This window comes from Equus przewalskii, chromosome 19 (assembly GCF_037783145.1).
Source record: "Equus przewalskii isolate Varuska chromosome 19, EquPr2, whole genome shotgun sequence".
Taxonomy (NCBI): Eukaryota; Metazoa; Chordata; class Mammalia; order Perissodactyla; family Equidae; genus Equus; species Equus przewalskii.
Genome location: NC_091849.1, coordinates 40826869 through 40847142, shown reverse-complemented (window position 1 = coordinate 40847142; position 20274 = coordinate 40826869). Strand labels below are relative to the sequence as shown.

The window sequence follows — 20274 nt, the reverse complement described above, 5'->3', positions numbered from 1 at the left end:
CTACTGCTTGCACGTGCATAGAATATTGCAACAATACACAAGGAAGTGGTAACAGATCAGCTCTGGGGAAGGGAACTGGTTGCTGGAGGACAGGAATGGGAAAGACTCTCACTGTTATACACTTTTGCTCCTTTTGAATTTTATACCACATAAATGTATTACCTATTTTTAAATATGAAAATTAAATTGATAATAACAGCTGACATTTACTGAGCGCTTCCTCTGTGCTAGGTACTGTTCTGAGTGCTTTATATTTATTTAATCTTCACAATGACATTCTTTTGTTCTATTTCTATCCTCATTTACGGAAAAGGAAATTGAAGCATAAATAAGATAAATTACATGCCCAAAAGAACACAGCTAGTAAGCAGCAGAGTTGGAATTTGAGCCCAGGTTGTCTGGCTCCAGAGTCCTTGCTCCTGACCACTACTCTATATTTAAAGGAGGGGTGGAGGAAGAGCTCAGGGTAGGTGGGTGAGGAGGAGAAAGGAAGGAGGGGGTATGAGACGGAGGAATGGACGGGGTGGAGCGGGCAGTAGAGGGAGAGGAGGAAGGGTAACGAGAGGAGGGAGAGGAGGGGAGGAGGGAATGTACAGACTAGACGGGATGATGCAGAGGGCAAATACAGGCCTCCTTTTCCCAAACGTCTCCCTGCCCGGCCTTCCAGTGTTGAAGCATCCTGGGTACAGGATAGCCTACTAGAGGCTGGGTCCCATGAAAGCCTGTGCAGCCTGGTGGTAAAGACCATAAACTCTGGAATCAAATTTAAGTTAGAATCCCAGCTCCACAATTTTGTGGCTGTGTTTCTTGAGGTAAAACCTTTCTAAGCTTCAGTTTCTTCATCTCTAATACAGGATAACTTTGTACTTGTGTCACAGAGTTAATATAAGGATTTAAAGACTGCATTTTAAGCACTTAGTGCCTGGCACAGAGGAAGTGAACACTAAATGGTGGCTATCATAACATTAGCTAACTGACTACGAATGCCAGATAACTGAGTTGTAAAGTGTAAAATCCATGGGAAGATTATGCTCTGTGGAAGAAAGACTATCAAACAGATAAAGGCCAAAGATGGCAGCTCCAAAAAGGGAGAACAAAAAGAAGAGAGCTGGAGTCATATACTCTCTGGCACTTAGACACATGGAAATTCATGTGGGAATTCACGTGGGAATGCCCAAATCACACAGTGCAAAGGAGAAACAATTCCCACAGCCCTCTGTAGCTCTCAAAAGACACTCTGACTTCTTCGGAGCCCATTACCACACCTGTGCCCAAAGAGGGCCACACCAAAGCACTTGCACTGCGGCCTGCCTTAAGTATCGACAACCTCGTCATTAGGGCTGAGTTTCCGTCTGCTGATGGATCCCACCTTACTTAAGATGGGATCCATTCACCTCAAAGCTTCCCGGGCCTCTGGTCCACCTCTGGTTCTCATTTCTCCACAGTTGTGCTAATGACTTGGGAGTTAAGAAAGATCTAAGTCTCACGCTTCAGAAACACAGGCTTTTATTTTGACAAAGATATAGACAGTGGTGACTGTAAAAGGCTAGCATAGTTAATATGTACACTATACAGTATCTTAAAAAGGAGAACTTGGGGCATTTTCTTTGTCTTCTATACAATAAGAGAATCATGATCCCTTCAGATGATTTTTTGTTGTTGTTTTAACATATACATTCTTGAATTTCTTCTTCATCCTTATTCTCCTTGACATCAGCCACTCTGTCAAATCCTGAACGCAGGAACGTAAAGAATATCACAAACACAAAGAATTACAAATTACAAATTTAACTCATGGCCCTGAAAAAGGAGATTTGCTGAGCCCTGAGGCAAGGAGCTATATTCTTTCCTCTCTTTTTCTTGCCCACATCCTAACATTTACCTTCACAGACATTACATTGTGATATCTAGGGCCTTCTTTCTCCTTTAGTGACCATCCAGCCACTCCAAGGGAACAATCTTATTGTTGAAGCTGGGACCAAGGAGGAACTTTCTACACCTAAGGATTATAGATACTGAAACAAAGAGCTGGGAAAAGGCTGTTATGCTGTTTAACAATATAAGGGATCCTTGTCTGTCTAGGCTGGATCTAGCACTAGTGAGAGGATGATAATTACCTCTGGAGCAAGGACTAAGTCCATATACCTGTGTGTCCTTACTTTGAAGGGTTGCGCCTCCCTACTTTGGAGGTGCAGCCTTCAACTGCTTGTGAGTAAGATTCTGAGACTGTTCTCAGACAAGGGTTCCAGGAAAGACTGCTTACTCTGTATTCCTAAATTTCCTTCAAAGGAGATGTCTTCCTCCAGGACGTCTCCCTCTATCCAAATCCTGGTGAAGCAGGTGTCAAAAGGTCCTATGATGTTGGTCATGGACATGGATTCTCTCTTTCCATATCTCATTACAGAGGCTTTAAGCTCAGAGACCCACTGGTGATAGACAGGGCAGGTCACACATCGAGAGAAGAACTCCTTAAAGTACTGAAAGGAAAGGAGGGTCCATTACCCCAGGGGTTAGTACTCTCTTCCCTCCGCTCCACTCCACCAGAACTTACAGCAGTCCCCACTCAGCATACTCACTCAGGGCTGGGGGAACAGGGAGGAGCTATTGATGGCAAAGGGGCTCAGAAAGCTGGTTTGAGATACAGAGGAACTGGAATGTCTTAGACTCAGAAGACAGGGCTGTAGGGAGATGTGTCAAATTACAGACTGAGCCAGAGTGGGTCCATTGAGAAGGACTAAATGTCAACATTTTAATGGTATTGGGTAGTAGCTGCGGAGAGGCAGAAAGCTAAGGAATCCAGTCCTGACCTACATCCAAGAATATCTGGGAGGGCACAGGAGGTAGGTGGAAAGACTTTCTAGGTGGAGAGAAAAAGGTTCAAGGAGTAAAAAGAGACAGAGGCAGCAAGGAGAAGAGTAAGGGAGAGACGCAGGTGGCAGAAAGAGTGCCACGGGGCCAAACTGTAACTTAGGCATTAGCTGAAGGACAGTGGAGAAGCAGGCACCTTAAGGGTGTGGCTATGAGTCTCTGGGGGAATACGCATGAAGACACCCTCTGGCATTTTCTGTAACATGAGCACGTGGCACTCCAGGAATCGAACAAAGCCGTGTGAACCAAACAGTGAGGCATTGGTTCTTTTCACCAACTGGCGAGCCTTGGAGAAGTGGTGCTCAAATAGGTTCCACTGCGAGCCCTGGGCAAACCTGGAGGGAAAGAATCGCAGCTCTCAGCTCTGTCCCCTGCTTACCAACCATGGCTTTTCACAGAACCATCATTTCTCTATGGTTCTAAGACCTCCTGGACAGTCAGAATTGTGATGCTGGAAAGTGGCCAAGGCTACTAACTCACATGCAAGGAGACTTAAAAGCAGACCAATGATCTTCAGCCTTGCCGTGGGTCATCCAGCATTTCAATATAACCCTAAACCTGACCCTCAACATACAGGCCCAAACCTGTTACAGGACAAGAAGAACCCTTCCGATAAGATGGGGGGAATGGGAGGTGAATGGTCTTTAGAGGTGGGTTAGAGATGTGGAATAGTCCTGCCTGGAGGGGTAAACGGCGATTGCTTAAATGACTTCATGGTGTCCTTAAATTTCTACCCTTGCCCACAGTTCCTGAGTAAGATTCTGGTACCCCATATTACCACATGGCCAGAGAGGAGTGGACCCCCAGCATGACATTGCTCTGCGAGGTTAGAACGCAGCTGTGCTCATAGTGTTGAATGAAACGCAGACACTCCCCAAAAGGACGACACAGCAATCCTGTGGACAAAGAGGGTAACCAGGCTAGCATGAGTTGTCCATGTAGGAACTGGTACAGAAGGTGTGTGGTACAGGGGAGGAGACAACACCTGAGAGGCGGACACCCCTGAATCACAACATGGTTCCTAGACTTTAAGGCCGGGGGCTAGAAGCAGAGACCATGCCCGAGGGACAGTTTCATGATCGCCTGTGTTCCAAATCTGGGGCCCCACCTGAAGTCTGAATACCTTAGGAGTGCAGCAGAGCCCTGCGCAGGATTTACCTTTTCCATAGAGCAGCAGATCTAAGCAAGCAGAATAGAAGCAGGCCAGGCCAAGGACATCATGACCCCGGGAAATGAGCGCCCACTGACTCTCCAGCACATGGACACACAGATCAAATCTGCCAAAAGACAGAGCTACTGGGACCAGCGAGGGAGTAGGAAGGATGGTGCAGGAGAGGGGGGGATCTTACGCCATCAAAGCAGCCTAACAGCCCCTAGATCTCCTCTCCACAGCTCTATAGAGAGCATCTGGGCCTGGGTTCAGACTTATCTCTTAGGAAACGAAGTGGGAAAATGCCTCTGAGACAGTTTCCAGGGTCTTGAGCTACTGAAAGTCCCTACCTCTCTAGAGAAAAATGAAAAAAAGAAAACAAAACAGGAATATGTAGCAGCTCAGACACTGTATTTCCACTCCTGACCTCCCCTCCACACTTAAGACAATGCTTCCTGGCGTGACTAGAGAAGAGACAGCTCTGCCTGTGGAAATGGAACAGCATCTCCCTCACCACTCCAAATTTCTCCGGGAAATCATACCCTCCCCTCTTAGGCAACAAATAAAAACGAAAGAAAATGATCTTAATACTTCTTCTTCAGAAAAGCAGATCTGAAGAGAACTGAGAGAACCAGATTCTCTAGAGCTGGTTTCTTGAGGTGTCTGCATATCTCATGAGCTTGAAAACCTAAGGAGGTTAAAGAGTATTGTGTGAGGTCTAGCTGTGAACCTGGCCTCTCTAAAAGCCCTGGGCCCACAGCCCCGAGTGCCATTACCCAACTTGATGGAGAAGTCAAGATGGCCGAGGCAGAGCTTGGTGTAGGCCAAGGCCTGCATGAGCTGGGCTGTGGCCAACAACCCCTCCCTGGAGAACCAACACAGGCTGCTTTTCTGAATGGCCATCTGCTCACAGTGCAGCCACTTCTCCCTGTCACCCATGTTCTGGGAGAACTGGGAGAGGGCCACGTAGGCAGAGACAACCTGCGGGGCAAAAACACGGGGAAGAATATTCCAACTGTACATTCACGCCACATTTCCACAGTGTCCCCTCCTGCCTAAGTGCCCACTCTGGTACCTTGCTGCTCACTCAGTCAGGACTCCTGGTGTCCTTACCTCTCGTCTCCTCTCTGGCTATGAAAACATGCCCCTTCTCGCCCCGACACTTCTAATTTGACCATTCTCACTGCCTGTTCTTTAAACAAACCACTTTCTCCACCTGCTGCTCTTCTTTTTCTCCAACCCAAGACTTTCCCCTTCAAAACATTGACCAAATCTCTTCTGTGTTTTCTCTAAGGCCTCTGATTCTTGCTCCTTAGAAAAGTGCTGCCTAGATCTCTCTTATAACCATGTGCACCTCTGACATAGTTGATGACTTTCTTCTTGAAACTCTGTCTTCACCAGGTGACTATGACACACCACATCTCTTGGATTTCCTCCTGTCTCTCTGGCAACTTCTCAGTTTCTTTTCCTGGTTTCTCCTATGACCCTGACCTCTTAACACTGGAGCTGTTAACTCAGTCCTTGGACCTTTTCTCATCCCCTTGGTGATCTCACCAGTTTCATGGCTTTAAATGCCACCTATACACTGATGACTCCCACATTCTATTTCCAGCCCATACCTCTCCTGTGGACCCCATACGGTACATTCAACTGCCTACTCAACATTTCCAGCTTGATGTCTAATAGGTATCTTAAATCAAACATGTCCAAAACCTGGCTCCCAATCTTTCTCCAAACCTGTTCCTTCTGCAGACTTCTGCAAGCTGATTAAGAGCATCTCTATCCCTCTAGAAGTCCAGGTTGCAAATCTTGGGATTATCCTTGGCTCTCTTCTTTCTCTCACATCCCACAACTCATCCATGAGTGAATCCTACTGGCTCTCTTTTGACAGAAGACACTCCTCCCCACTTCGTCTGCCACCACAGTCCAAGCCAACCATCTCTTGCCTGTATTATGGCAATAGCCTCCTAACTGGTCTCCCTGCTTCCTCTCTTGCCCCTTTCAGTTTATTCTCAATACAGCAGCCAGAATGATCTTATTAAAATAGAAGTAGACCCGGTTACTCTTCTTCTCAGCACCCACCAATGACTTCCCATCTTTTTTAGAATAAAAGTCAAAACCCCTACCATGGCCTACGAGGCCTGCACTATCTGCCACCCACACCTCCCTAGACTCTCTGACTCCTCTCTCCTCCCCTCCAGCCACACTGGCCTCCTCACTGTTCCTCAAACACAGAGGGCACGCTTTGTGCATTCTCTGTGCCCTCTGCCTGAACACTTCTCCCAGATAGCCATGAGGCTTACTTTTTTGCCTCCTTCAGATACTTGCCCAAATGTCACCTGCTCAGTGAAGCTTTCCCTGACCCCCCTTGTTTAAACCTGCACCTCCCAGCCCCCAGAACCCCATGTCCCCTGCCTCCGCTTCATTTTTCTCCATTGCATTAATCATCACCTAACAGACTAGATAGTTCACTTATCTATTATCTGTTTCCCTGGAACCAAATCAGTGCCTGACACATAATAGGTGTTCATCAAGTATTTGTTGAACAAATGGATAAAAGAGAGAGAGAGAGATGGACAGTACAATTAGGAAGACACATTCTTTCCCTTCCTTCTTTTTTCCTAAGTCAGCAATTCTAATCCTTTTTTAGATTATGGACTTCTTTGAGAATCTGATGAAAGCAATGACCCCTTCCCTACCTCCCATTAGCGCCCAAATGCTCTTTTGACCATGCACACAAAATGCTAGATTCAGTTCAAGGAGTGCTCAGTTAGCCTCACACCTGGAAACCCATTTATAAACCTCAAATTAAGAAACTCTGTTCACACACACGATCAGTGGTGTCCCTTAAATCTGGTTTATTTTGGAACCATGCTAAAACCAGGAACTAGGCAGGGTCTCTCTCCCTCGCATTCTACATTTCCGAGTGAGGCCCAGAGGTAAAGCCAGGACTTGCTTACCTGGGCTTCATTTGCAAACTCCTCAGCTGAATTCTTCTGCATAAGAGTGGCCAGGCATGCAAACCTGCGGCTGCTGGCTGTGGCCTCCAGGTTATAGAGCTGCCAGAGCAGGGAGAGGCAGTGTACCCGCTGCTGCAGGATGGCCAACTTTTTCTTACTGTCGTGAAGCACAGGGTGGTTAGCATACCCTTATTCTTCACCAGTACCCAACTGCCCCTCCCCACAGGAAATCCAAGTCTACTCATCATGGGGCCATCTACAGACTTGCCAACTCAGAAATGTTCCTGGAATCCCACTACTTCTAACCCCACAGGCCTTTTTAATTCATCCCTCTTGACCAGGAAACGTTCAAGAGGTTTTTTAAAAAGATTCATTCTTTGAATTGCTATTTTGGTTGAATGAATTTCCCGCAAATTATTACAGCTCAAAAACTAGGTAGCAATTTAATATTTTATATATATAAATAATATATAATTATTAAATAATATATATAAATATATATCTCAGAGAAATAATATTAAATTGCTACCTAGATACATATACATATACACACATACATATGTGTGTGTTTATACACATTGTGTCTTTATTTGAAAGAGACAGGGTAACATCACACTCCAGAAACAAAAGAAGTCCTCTGCTACATTCTCCTACGTTTAACTGGCTGGGAGAGTAAGGTGGAAGAACTAGAACTATCTGTTATTTGCTTGAAAAGAGGAGTCTTAGGTCAATATAGGCAAAACTCCAGGCTGGGTCCTAGTTTAGTTCTCTATGGCCCTAAAGTAGACCAGGGCAACTTAGCCAGGCTTCTCACTTCTCACTAGGGTTGTTTGGAGGTTGGCTCAGGGAACAGGAATGCCAATATTTTTCCAGGAATGTTTGGAAAAGGACACCAAACCAGGTACAAGGAAAATTCCTTTTCAGCAGTCGAAGGGCTTGCCTAGCCAATTTTTTGGCCAAGGTGATCTGTCCCATGTTGAAACAGACCTGGAGATGGGAAAATGAGAAACAGTAATGTAAATGTGGGAAGAGTACTATGGACAAGGTTCTAGATATAGCACACCAGCTCTTTTATTTTGGGAGGTGTTCTTGGGGCCACTGAGGTGCTAGAGTGGGCTGAGGTGGAGCAGAGCCTGGCAACACTAACAAGCACCAGTAGGGCCTGAGCAAGTAAGGGAGTGAGAAAATAGGATTACAGAGAAAGTACCCTCCTTTGTCATTTCCCATGCATTTGTCAGCGAGCAGTAGAAGAAGGCTGTGATTTAGAAAGTGATGCTGCTAGAGTGAGATGGGATTGTCATTTGGGCAGAGATTCAGATGCTTCAGATGGAACAGAAAGCATCTGGAATGTTACCAAATTCCGTATCTCTCTTCCTAAATAGGTTGCACCACCATAGTGCATGCGGGAGTAGGAGCTGGGGAACTACCTTGAAGTTATCATACCTTCACATTCTAAGGCTAAACCCTCCAAGAAAGTAATAAAGTCTATGGTGATTCCAGAAGAATCTTGGGAAGACTGCACAATAACTTCTTACAAAAGGAAAGAAATAATTATTTAACTTTGCTCCAAAGACCTCTTGGTTGAAACACAAATAACACAACACTGTGGACAACTCAAATATTTTCTTTGGCATTCAAAGGCATTATACACATTAGGTTGCAGCTCTAACAAAACATTCCCCATGATATTAGAGAATCATTATTTATAAGTTGATAATTACTCCAACACATTTTGTTCTGTTGGATTTAATAGTAATAAGGCTGGGAGAAGTTGCTGAGCTGTCCTGAGTTACTGATACACAATAAATAAGTTATATGCCTTTGAAATGAATGTCATGGCATGCTTTCCCCAGAGTTTCTATTTGTTATACAAATCTCATTCCCTGAGGAAATTTGTTATAAATGATATAGAATGATCTACAAGGTATATTATTATTATTATTTTAAAAAGCAAGATGTAGAATGGAGTATAGAGAGCTCCTGTTTGTGTATAAAAAAGGAAGTGGGAGACTATACACATTTATGTATGCTGAGCTCCTCTAGTAGAATATAGAAGGATACATAACTCTGGGGAGGGGACACAATGGCTGAGTGATGGATGGTGTGGGGGAGACTTTCAACTGTATGTTCCTTCTTTCCCCCTAGCTTTATTGAGATATATTTGATACATAGCACTGTTTAAGTTTTAGGTATACAACATAATGATTCAACGTGTATATATTGCAAAAGGATCACAATAAGTTTAGTTAATATCCGTCACCACACATAGTTACAGGGGTTTTTTGTTGAGATGAGAACTTTTAAGATCTACTCTCTTAGCATCTTTCAAATATACAATACAGTATTTTTAACTATGGTCACCATGCTGTACATTGCATCTCCAGGACTTATTTATCTTATAAATGGAAGTTTGTACCTTTTGACCACCTTCACCCATTTTGCCCACCCCCCCACCCTCCTGAAATTAGTTTATATATACTCAAATGAGAAAAGGACATGAATAGGCAATTCACAGAAAAATAAATGACCAACAAACATATGAAAATAATGTACCTTATTAATTAAGAAATACACATTAAAATACAATGTAACTTTCATTTATGGATTAACAAGTTTAAAAATGACTGATAATATCTGATGGTAAGAATGTGAAGAAATGGAAAAACTTGAATTGATAGAATATTTTTGGTGGACAATCTGGCAATATATTTATTAAGTGTGAAATCATTCATATCTTCTGTCTTAGCATTTCCACCTCTGGAAATTTCTCTGACAGAAATACTCTGACAAGGAAAGAAAGAGATATTTACAAGAATATTCATTGTAGCAATATTATAATAACCAAAAATTAGAGATAACCTACATGCACATGAAGAAGGGAATGATTAAGTGAACTTTGATATATGCATACAATGGAGTACTTGGCAGCTGTAACTGTGACTGGAAGTACATCAATATGCAAATATGTTCAATCTGTACTATTAAGAATAAGGAGCTGGCCCAGTGGCGCAGCGGTTAAGTTTTCACGTTCTGCTTCTCGGCGGCCCGGGGTTCACCGGTTCGGATCCCGGGTACGGACATGGCACCATTTGGCACACCATGCTGTGGTAGGCGTCCCACATATAAAGTAGAGGAAGATTGGCACGGATGTTAGCTCAGGGCCAGGCTTCCTCAGCGAAAAAGAGGAGGACTGGCAGTAGTTAGCTCAGGGCTAATCTTCCTCAAAAAAAAAAATAAATAAATAAAAATAAAAGTCAGCTGCAGAAGAAAGAGAACATAGACTAAGATTCTATTTTAAGAATAAGAGAAAACAATAATGCTATGACTATGTGTGTATGGCTAGTGAAATCTGCACCAAATTATTAACTCTGTTGGGGTGGCATGGGATTAGCTGGTGCTCTTTCACTTTCTACTATTGTATAGTATTATGTTTTGAATTTGATAACCTTTTATCACATTATCACACCTATAATCTCACACAAAAAATGAAGAGATTTTAAAAGAAATAATGGGGTAACCCTCAAGGAGCAATAACTCAAATTTCAAGGTCACCGCCTGTCCTCACCTCTGACCGAAGAGAGCAGAAAGCGGCCTCCTCAAACTGACAGATCTTCACCTTGTGCTTTTTCAAAAATGAGAATGCTGAGCGTTGGCCCAGAAGACTGCTTGCCTTCCTCAGATAAAAGAAGGCCTCCAAACAAGATGAGGGGCGGAGAAATGGGATTAGGATTTGGGTGATGCTAGGGGTGCGATAAGGGCAAAGTCTGGAGTAAGCTTGTGATGAGGGTCAGGATCTGAATGTGAATGAGGGTTGGATCTGAAGTTAGAAACGGGGAGCCGGACTGCGCGTGGGAGGCAGGGGCAGGGCCAGCAGTGGGCGGCGCTCTGACACTACCACACTCCCATTTCATGTTTTCTCCTACACCCCTTCCAGCTCCTTTCCCTCTCCTACTTTCCTCCACTTTTCACTCCAGGTTACTTGATAGTAAGAAATCCCAACCAAATTCCCCAAGTAAAAGGGCTCAGCTCAGGGGCAGAGGGCAGAGCTTGCTCACCATGTAATTGTCTGACAGGTCCAAGGAGGCAGCGGCAGCCTCCAGCAGGTAATAAAATGCACAAGTGGTTTCTCCGATGATCAGGCAGTGCTGGGTGAGGGGTGACAGCACCAATTTCAGGATTTCCTCACAGTGACAGGGCTTCATGGTCAATACATCCTTCTCGGGGCTGCCCTGAGCCAGCTTCCTGTTTACTTGATCCAGGAACTCTTCCTCAGTTCTTTGTGGAGAGAAGATGAAGAACTGAGCGTGGCTACAAAGTAGCCACTCTTGTCAGGTCTCAAAGCCACTTTTTCCAGGAAGCTTTCCTTTATAATTCATTAATTCTATGTCTATCCTTCTCCTCCATCACTCCGTAAGTTTTTGAAAGTCAGGGACTTGATCTATAATGGCAAAGCCCTATGAGGGATTTTAAAAACCTAAAGAATCTAAGTACGTCACAAACTAAATAGGGAAACAACCACACCTGAAGAGTAAACTAACAATGAGTTGAATAAAAACATAAAAATGATACAAAGCAGTAAGTAATAATACATTTATCTATTAGCATATTTGAACTTTGTCACAGCACATCCGAATATTACTTTACACAAACACCACCATCTTATCCTAACCCTGTCATTCAGGCAGGCAAAAATTACCTTTTACAGATGAGGAAATTGAGGCTCAGAGATGCTTAAGTGACTTATATATGACCTCACAGCTACTGAGTAGAACCAGAAATAGAGCTCACCTCTCTGACTACTAGACCAGTGCACTGTCCACAGGCAACATGAATTCAAGAGGTCAGATCTCTGTGAGATAGACCGACTGAAAAAAGTGGAACTTGAGGAGGGCTTTGAAGGATGATAAACATTCTGATAAGTGGAAGGATGTGGAGGCCACTTAGTATTTATAAAATGGAGAATTGTATAAGCAAAGACACACAGGTGATTGTGGAGGTGATTCATGTCAAATACAGATTTTTCTTTGAAAACTGTAGGAAATCAGGCTGGATAAATGAGATAGGAATCTGTAGCGTGGCTGGTAGACTCAAGGTAGGGACATTTAAAATTGATGGGATGGGCATTAGAAAGCCAGGAGGTACATGGTTAGGAAATGTAAATTCGCTTTAATATCTTCTGAGGTCAAAAATAATTGAGAAGGCAAATTTATAGCTGAAAAGATCTGCTATGTGTACAATGCATTTGACAGCTACTAAATAAAGTTTTTCTTAACCACTAAGAAATAATTTCCCTACAAAGAATAAAAAATTGCCTTTCCAAATCTCTGTTAACCTGAATTTTGGGCTGAGTATAAGAGTCACTACTCTTGGGTGGTCAGATGGCTTCCTGGTCTGCAGGTGAGGTGAATGCCCCAGTTTAATGGTCATCTGTGTCTCACTTTCTGGCCCCCTCCATGCCCACTCTCAGCATCTCCATCTACCTGCAGTGTTCACTTGTGAAGACCTCCTGACTTCTGGATGGTTTTGTCTGGAACTGAAAACTATCTGTAGGTAGAAAAATATGATTATCTTTAATTATCCATGTTTGTATTAACTGAGGACATTTTAAATTCCTGATTACCTTTCTTCTGCAGCTTAGTTCATGACCTAATTGCCTCCCCCATTAAAAAATGACAAGTTTAGGTTAATATCAGCCTACACACAAAATTAGGATGGTAGATTGCAAATTCCTTAATGGCAACTTTTTGTGATTCAAATAGTAACTCCTTTCCTTCTCAAACCACCCAAACCAGTTTCTAATTCTCTTCACTAAAGAAATGAATACAGAAAGTGTTCATTTGGTTTGATGGCTACTTCTAACAGTACAAATCCCTGAATACATTTGGATCAGGTTTATGACAGATGAGAGTGAACCACAGAGCCTAAATCCTAGTGAAGAAAATCGTGAGGGCACAAGATGCCACAGTGCACTAGAGTGACAGTGGCCAGCAGAGGTTTTCAGCTTTACCTAGTTGGCCTTGAATAGCCTTTATCCTCCAGATAAGACTCTCCTCTGCAGCTGCCTTCTTACAGATCAAAAAGCAAAGATTGGGAATGATGTGGAGATGGTACCTCTTAGGGCTTAAAAGCATGGTGGTGGGAGTGAAGAGGAGTCTAAGAGAACTGTTATAGGGAGGATTTGTGTTAAGTAAAAGGACAGGCTCTCTGATTTGTTAATGATCAAAAACGGTAAGGTAAAGTAAGGCTAAGCTAACTAAGGAAAGTGGAGTTTGGCAGCATTACTGCAATGTACAGTTCCCAGGGGCATCACATCACAGCCGGAGTGAACAGCAGCCTCCAGATTTGTGCAGTTCTGCGTGGCCATGCACTGAGGCCTTGGGTCTGGGAAGCCTCCTCAGGGGTTCAGCTGTGTGAGGACGGTCTTGAGCCTCTCGTGTATATTGACCACACTGTCTAATCTAAAGCTGACAGTGATCTCTCAAAAGCAAAAGGCCACATAGGAAATATGAATGATAGCGTAATTTCTTCACAATACCAGACCAGGACATTCACTGTTATTTTTCTCTTCACCTTCCAAAAGTACAAAAGCTCAAATGCCTATAGAGTGCATCAGTCAATGACCAATTTCTCCAAGTCACTGGTCCACCTTCACAGGGTTATCAGAATGTTACACCTAGAGATGGTATTGGGATCACAGATCAATTCCTTCACTTTAGTCCTTTACTATCAACAATTCACTATCTCTCCAGTATCCCTCGCCCCGACCCAACACCAACTTCTCTCCTATCAAAGTAGAAAAAGAGAAGATTTGGTTGGGTCTTGACAGCTGTCTTCAAATATGAAAGAAGGCACAACGAAAAATGGGTGAAGTCACAAGAAAGTAGATTTCACCTTGATGAAAGAAGATTTCTAACAGCTCTTGACAATGAAATGGACTATCTTGCAAGGTAAGCTAACGGAAGATGTTAAAACAAAGAGGGTGAACTCTTACCTGGGATGTGGTAGAAGGGATACAGGCTTCGGGTAACATCTGTCCACTATTCCAAGCTTCTTCAAGTAGCTAACTCCTACTTATCCGTCAAGTCTCACTTCTGGCATTCTCCTTCAAGGGAGTCCTCTCCTACTCATTCCTCAGGCTGGACCAATGACCCTTCTGTAGATACCCCAAACCCTATGCATGCTATTTTCATTGCCTTTACCATGCCATATTGGGATTCTCTATTTATATGTCTGTATCACACCAAAAACCTGTTAATTTCAGGTACCAAGGCTTATTCATTTTTGTATGCTTAACTCCTAGTTGCAACATCTGATACACAGAAAAGCTCCATATATATGTACTGAGCTGAATAATTATAATAATAATTAAAAAATAACTCAAATGAATTGAGCACTAACCATGTACCTGGCACTATTCAAAGCACATTATACATTTTAACTCATTAATCTTTACAACTCTATAAAGTTGGTATTATTTTCCTCAATTAATTGAGGTTAAGTAACTTGCCCAAGATTGCCAACCAAAGCAAGTATGATCTCTAAAGTTCCTTTTAACTCTGAGATTGCATTTTTTTCATTTCTGATACTTTAGGGATAAATGGCTTTCCACTTATTTTTCTCCCTTAATCTGATTTCACCTTTGGATGAAGAGCTCCAAGTCTATGAAGAAAGAGAAGTGAAGTGCTGCCCACATGTCCTCCCTCTGCCCCCTGGGTTTACCTTGGGGAGAAGGCAGCTGCAATTTCTCTGTGATCACTTGTGTTAGTACTGAGCCAGTATCTTTGTAACTACAGAACCGGGAGGTCCCACTGGAGCTTTTAGTAGGACAGATGACAAAACGGTGGAAGGAGACAAAGTTCCCCCCATGACAGCTCCCACAGCGGCAGGCCAAATCTTGGAGAAAGCAGGCACATTCAAGGTGCAGGGCTATCTGTTGTGCTTTGGGCCACAGCTCCCAAGCAGCTTCCCTTAATAGAGGCACTCCAAATTCTAGCAACTCAGTCTGAGGTAGGGAGAGTTCCTTTTGTAGCCTGAGGGGAAAGCCAGGATCTGAAACATAGGAAAATCTAGGTGAAAGTCTCCCTTAAAGTTTTTTTATGCTACCATGTAGCAAACTCCCAAGCATATGCTGCTAGTTTTTAAGAAAATTTTATTTATTTACAAATTCCATTTGGTATTACTGCCTCCTTTGTATAAAGAATTTTACACCAATCAGAGTGATATTGACCACATCTAGCACAAAGTACAACAGGGAAGAAATGATCAGTGGTATAGAAGTACACTGAATAGATTTCTTAGTTGTTCCTCCTAATTGAACTTTTTACTACAAATTGTTATAAATGTCAAATCATCAGAAATGCTCTGTTCAAAAATAAGGCCCAAACACACTTCAAAATCAAAGAGAAATTATTTGTGCATTACATGTGTTTTGGGTAGTCTATGCCACAATTTTTCTTTCATGTGGAGAATTTGAGATTGCAAGCTATTTAATGTATATCTTGCTTTGCTCATGTATGTTTCAATACCACATGTATTTATCTTCCTTGCGATTTTCTAAAAATAGGAAGTTTATCCTTTTTTGCTTATTATTTATACCCAGAAGCCAATAAAAGATTATGGCAATATTTTTGAACCAAAAATCAAAACACAAATACTTAACACATGGGGTTAACAAGGAACTAGAATTCTTGAAATTAAGACAATTCTGAAAAATATAGGCTATTCATTCACTATAACCATGGCTCCTTCATGATTAAAATAATAATTTTTTCCCCATTTTTCAGCCATAGGCTTTAAGAGACTGGCCCTTGATATACAGCTACTCCCACCCAAGGCTCTCTGCTCAGGCCTGAGAACAAAGGAGGAGCTCTTCCTTACCTGACTTTTCCTTCTCTTTGGTTTGTTTAATAATCTCAATAGAGGAAGGCTCTAAAATTGGCTCAGCAGGAAGCTCCTGGCTCTGGGTGAACCAACGGAGCACGTGCATATCCACAAGAGCCCTCAGCACCTGAAGCAGCTTATTTTCATCCCAGCCAGGCAGGAGGTGCTGCAGCAGATCTACGTGGATGGAGTGACCAATGACTGCAGCACACTTAACCAGCAACTGTTCCTCTGGGCTTAACTGATCCAGTTGGTTTACTGCTATTTCTGCAAAAAAAAAAAAAAAAAAATCAGCAATGAACAAGCTTTCTACAAACATAGGATACATTGTGTTGATAATCTGTTCATTTAAAGAAAAAAAAAAAAAGGCTTGCTTTTTGTCCATCCCTTTTCCACTCAGCCAAACCTCTTAAACTCCATGCCCTCATTTGTCTTCATTCTCCATTCATGGTTCAACCAACAACAATCAGGTTTTCACCATACCACTGAAACTGTTCTCCCCATGGTCACCAAAACCTTTTGTTGCTAGACCCAAAGCCATGCTCTGAATCACTCAGCTATACTAACAATCCTTCCCATCTTCATGACTACTAAGTACCCAGACCCTTTTCTTCTTACTTTTAGCTAAACACGGAGGCCAGGCTTCCTGGTCCCAAATCTCTAATAATTGTAAAGATCTTAATTAATTCCATTTTTTAGTAAATCTCTCCATATTCTGACCCATTCATTAAAGCAGTCAATATTGAACTAGTAAGTCACCAAGCCCAAAATCCCGGAGTAATTCTAAACCTTTTCCTTTCCCTCACAACCAACTGGTTGCCTACTCATCCTCCTTCTAAATGTTCTTGAATATGTTTCCTCCTAAGCAATTCTAGCATAAGCAGTCATTTTCACCTGATCACTATAATACCTTGTTTTGAATATCCTCTCATTCTTATCTCAATAACATATTAACTAGTGGTAGAATTATATATCTAAAGTACAAATATAGTCATGTCAGTCCCCTTCTTAAATACTTTTATAACTTACATGGCCTTTCACAGTCTAGCTTTGGCCTCTTCCTTTAGACCAAGGATTGCTGACTGAGCTATTCATTTTAGCTTTATGAGTGAACAAATTCTTTTTGCCTTCCCTGATGATAGTGCTGACCTTGGGTTAACTTTCTGTTTCCCAGGATCCTGATAAAATAAGAATGTCAGCCAAATTACCAGGTAACATTGTTTATGCTAAGAATGATCCCTAATTAGAATTTGAATTCGGACTAGGAAAACTTGAATGAACTATAAATACCTGGTGGTAAGCCACAGCTTTGGGCTTCCTTGGGTGTAGTAATGCTTGTAACAGTTTACCTCCCTTGCAGGGCTTGGAAACTATGTCTATGGGGTTGTTATAAGAGATACCAGTTGCTAGTTGGGAGATGTGGCTTCTAAGTACCATCATGGTATCATTCCATCACATCTAAGCCATTCCTTTAGCCTCCAGAGAATAGTAGTGAAAACTGCTGGTTACCAGCTGCTGTTCTGCTGGCATGCTGTGTTTCCTAACCCATATGCTTCTAAGTCAGTAAAGCCAATGCCAAGTGTAGCCTATCATAGTTATAGGAGTATCAACTGTCTAGATAAACCTAAAACCTCCAGAGTGAAAAGCTTACAATAGCTAACATTCATGGAATATTTATTATGTACCAATTTAATCCTCAACTAACTCCAGAGAGGTAAGGACCATCATTATCCTCATTTGAGTGATGAAAGATTAAGGCTTAGATAAGTTTACGTACGGTTTCAGAGCCATTAAGTGGAGGAGCCAATGGTACCCAGATTTTTCTGACTGCGGGGAGCTGACTCTTAACTACCAAAGTGTTCTGTACTGTTATTTCATATGCATGTCTTATATTCTCAACAAGACCACACTTGATTTGAAGGTGTGCTTATTCATCATCATATCCCTCAAGAGGGCTTTGATATAGTACCCTGCCCACCAAACACTTGAATAGAACATTAAAAAAAGAATTCCTGATCTCTAAAAAGAAAAATATCCCCTACCTAATTATGCCTACCCAATTCTGATGGTTTCTTTATTCTCTCTCCCTTTAGCCATTATAAACTTACTTTGTACTCTTTTTATTAAACTCCTGTCTCTTCTCTAGCATCATGGATTTTCTTAAATCTCAGCAACATTATCTCCCTTCCTTACCGTCTCCTTCAGCACAGGAATATGTACAAAGGGAAACTCTGGACAAAATTTTTATTAAATAACTAGAACACTTTTCCAGGTCATCAGTCAGCCTCAAAGAGAACATTACTCAAGTAGCATTACAAGTCTCTAAAGGGCTCTTTGGGAGGTACCAGAACTTATTTCTGGAAGGCAGATTTCTTTCTTAGAAGAAAATGAAGCTAGCATGATAATGAGAGATCTATACTCAATCACCCAGCAAATTACTAAGTGTAATGACATCTGTAACTAATTCACTTGAGGTCTTTAAGGGACCTGCCTTTTAACAATGGTGGGAGAAGCACTGTATCCAAGTTCACATCATCCTTGACTGTGCAGACATAAAGTTCCTGGTCTTCTTCAGAGGTGGCAGGAGAAATACTGTACATTGTGGATTTCATAGCAGTGGCTGTAGAAAAAGAACATTTTGAATCAGGAAAATGCTATGTTCAGTGACTTTAGTTTTAAAGGCACAAAAATACAAGAATTTAGTCAAGAAACTAAAAGGATGAAGATGAATGGAACATCTCATGTTTAAAGTGGTTTACCCCACCCACCCTGCCTGTTCTCTAATTTTCTCTTAGAAACTAACAACATTTTCTGTACTATATGGTATCCAACATGCTCACTCTTCCTGTTTACCTTCCAATAGCCCTTGCTTCTATTACATCACAGCTCTAGGATACCTTTCTGGATTTATACATACTTCTACGTTTTTCCTCCTTTCCCACCCTCCTCCCTTCTCCCACCCCTCAACCAGATCCTCAGGTCATCCTCATCAGTAATATGGAATTCTTTGTTGGACTCTCATGTTTATAAATCCTATTTTCCTATCCCTACCTCCTGGGCTGCTCAGAAAGGAACTATGGTAGACTGATTGACTCAATTTAAGTTATGTGAGGCAGGTATTTAGGTTTTCACTATAGTTGTGTATTATTTGTATAGTGTGCTTAGCCAGGAAGGCCTCATCGTGCCTATAATGTCAGCAGGGAATAGGCATGTGCCTCATGAGGGCCAAGTGATGCCATGCTGAAGAATGAACCTCAGCAGCTGGACCAGGGTAAAACCCTGGGAAGCTAAGCTTACCTGAGAGGCTCTCCCACTTGCTGTTCTCCTCCTCTTCCTTTTGTAGGTCATGAAACAGCAATATGTCCTTAGAGAGAAGGTCCTGGCAAAGGACCTCACAGTAGAGGGGGTTTCCAAAGCACCTGTGGAGAAGGTAGCTGTAGAGAGGTAAGTAGGGGACTACCAAGTAAAGAAGTCGACTTGAAGAGAGCCAAGCATAAGAGTATTTCATACTGAGGAATATTTTTTCTTTTTGTTAAAAGTCAGTTCTTGCTGATACATACTAACAGAGGGAAGCAGGAGAAGAGAAATGTAAAAAAACATATTTTCTGATTGGCTTTGAAATGTTATTTTGGCAGTAACTTTCCTTTCTTAACCATTTTGCTTCTACTGATGTTAAAAGGAACTAACATCCCCTTGTTAAAGGGCCTGGCAGAAACTGGCCTGACCACATATAACTGATTCATTAAGTCCTAACTGTCCTGTGAAAACTTGGGTGGATAGCCCAGTGACATAGCCCCTTTCTGGTTTATGAGGAGACTGTCTACCCTTAAACCTAGTCTTGGGCCTCACCATGGTTACTAACGCCATTCTCTCCCCCAACTCGGTAAGTGAGACCTGAGCCTTCTCACTTATATTATGGCACTGGCTCCTCCCTTAATGAAGCACCCAGCTAGTCCTAGCCACTCACATCTGCAGCTCTTGGGGGATGCTCACCACACCCAGTTCCCAACATGCCATTCTCAACAGTGAGGTCGCTGCCAACTTCGAAATGGGCACAAGGACAGCCTGAGGGCTCTGCAGGAAGTGCTGGGCCCAGCCACACAGGGTGAAGGGAAGGGTCAATGTCATCACCATGATGATGGGCACACTGGAGAGCAACGTTCCCCAAAACTCCCAGGAAGCTGCATCCATATATTGGGCCTCATCAATGAGGAAAATCAGTGGTGTTTCCCTCACTGCCTGGAAATAACAGCAAAGAAACAATGACAACCTCTGATTAGAAATGAAGTCACCTGATTTTCAAGTCTACCATGAATTTCCCATCAACAACTTAAATAAAATGTCAACACGGGCTGGGGTTTTCGGAGTAAAATGTTTCCTAAGTCCAAGTAATATTCTACTTTATAAATACAAAAT

At 42.4% G+C, this 20274-nt stretch overlaps 1 protein-coding gene across 16 annotated transcripts in view; it reads right to left on the bottom strand.

The window, feature by feature from the left end:
* Nucleotides 1-1489: 1489 nt before the first annotated feature.
* The window catches only part of LOC103555495 (adenylate cyclase type 10-like), a 37134-nt gene continuing 18349 nt past the window's right edge, over nucleotides 1490-20274 (bottom strand). For 2 of the 16 annotated variants that reach the window (XM_070584580.1, XM_070584586.1), the window contains exons 16-32: nucleotides 19826-20097; nucleotides 19156-19292; nucleotides 18350-18478; nucleotides 15856-16125; nucleotides 14698-15027; nucleotides 12459-12522; nucleotides 11034-11253; nucleotides 10544-10669; nucleotides 7793-7965; nucleotides 6979-7135; nucleotides 4795-4999; nucleotides 4610-4706; nucleotides 4027-4145; nucleotides 3647-3764; nucleotides 3005-3203; nucleotides 2264-2477; nucleotides 1490-1732 (exon numbers count right to left, since the gene is read on the bottom strand). In XM_070584580.1, coding sequence (XP_070440681.1) covers nucleotides 1665-1732; nucleotides 2264-2477; nucleotides 3005-3203; nucleotides 3647-3764; nucleotides 4027-4145; nucleotides 4610-4706; nucleotides 4795-4999; nucleotides 6979-7135; nucleotides 7793-7965; nucleotides 10544-10669; nucleotides 11034-11253; nucleotides 12459-12522; nucleotides 14698-15027; nucleotides 15856-16125; nucleotides 18350-18478; nucleotides 19156-19292; nucleotides 19826-20097 — 2898 coding nt within the window. In that variant the 3' untranslated portion in view covers nucleotides 1490-1664. The remainder of the gene's footprint in view (nucleotides 1733-2263; nucleotides 2478-3004; nucleotides 3204-3646; nucleotides 3765-4026; nucleotides 4146-4609; nucleotides 4707-4794; nucleotides 5000-6978; nucleotides 7136-7792; nucleotides 7966-10543; nucleotides 10670-11033; nucleotides 11254-12458; nucleotides 12523-14697; nucleotides 15028-15855; nucleotides 16126-18349; nucleotides 18479-19155; nucleotides 19293-19825; nucleotides 20098-20274) is intronic. The other 14 variants (XR_011529738.1, XR_011529740.1, XM_070584581.1 and 11 more) reach the window with 14 other exon arrangements.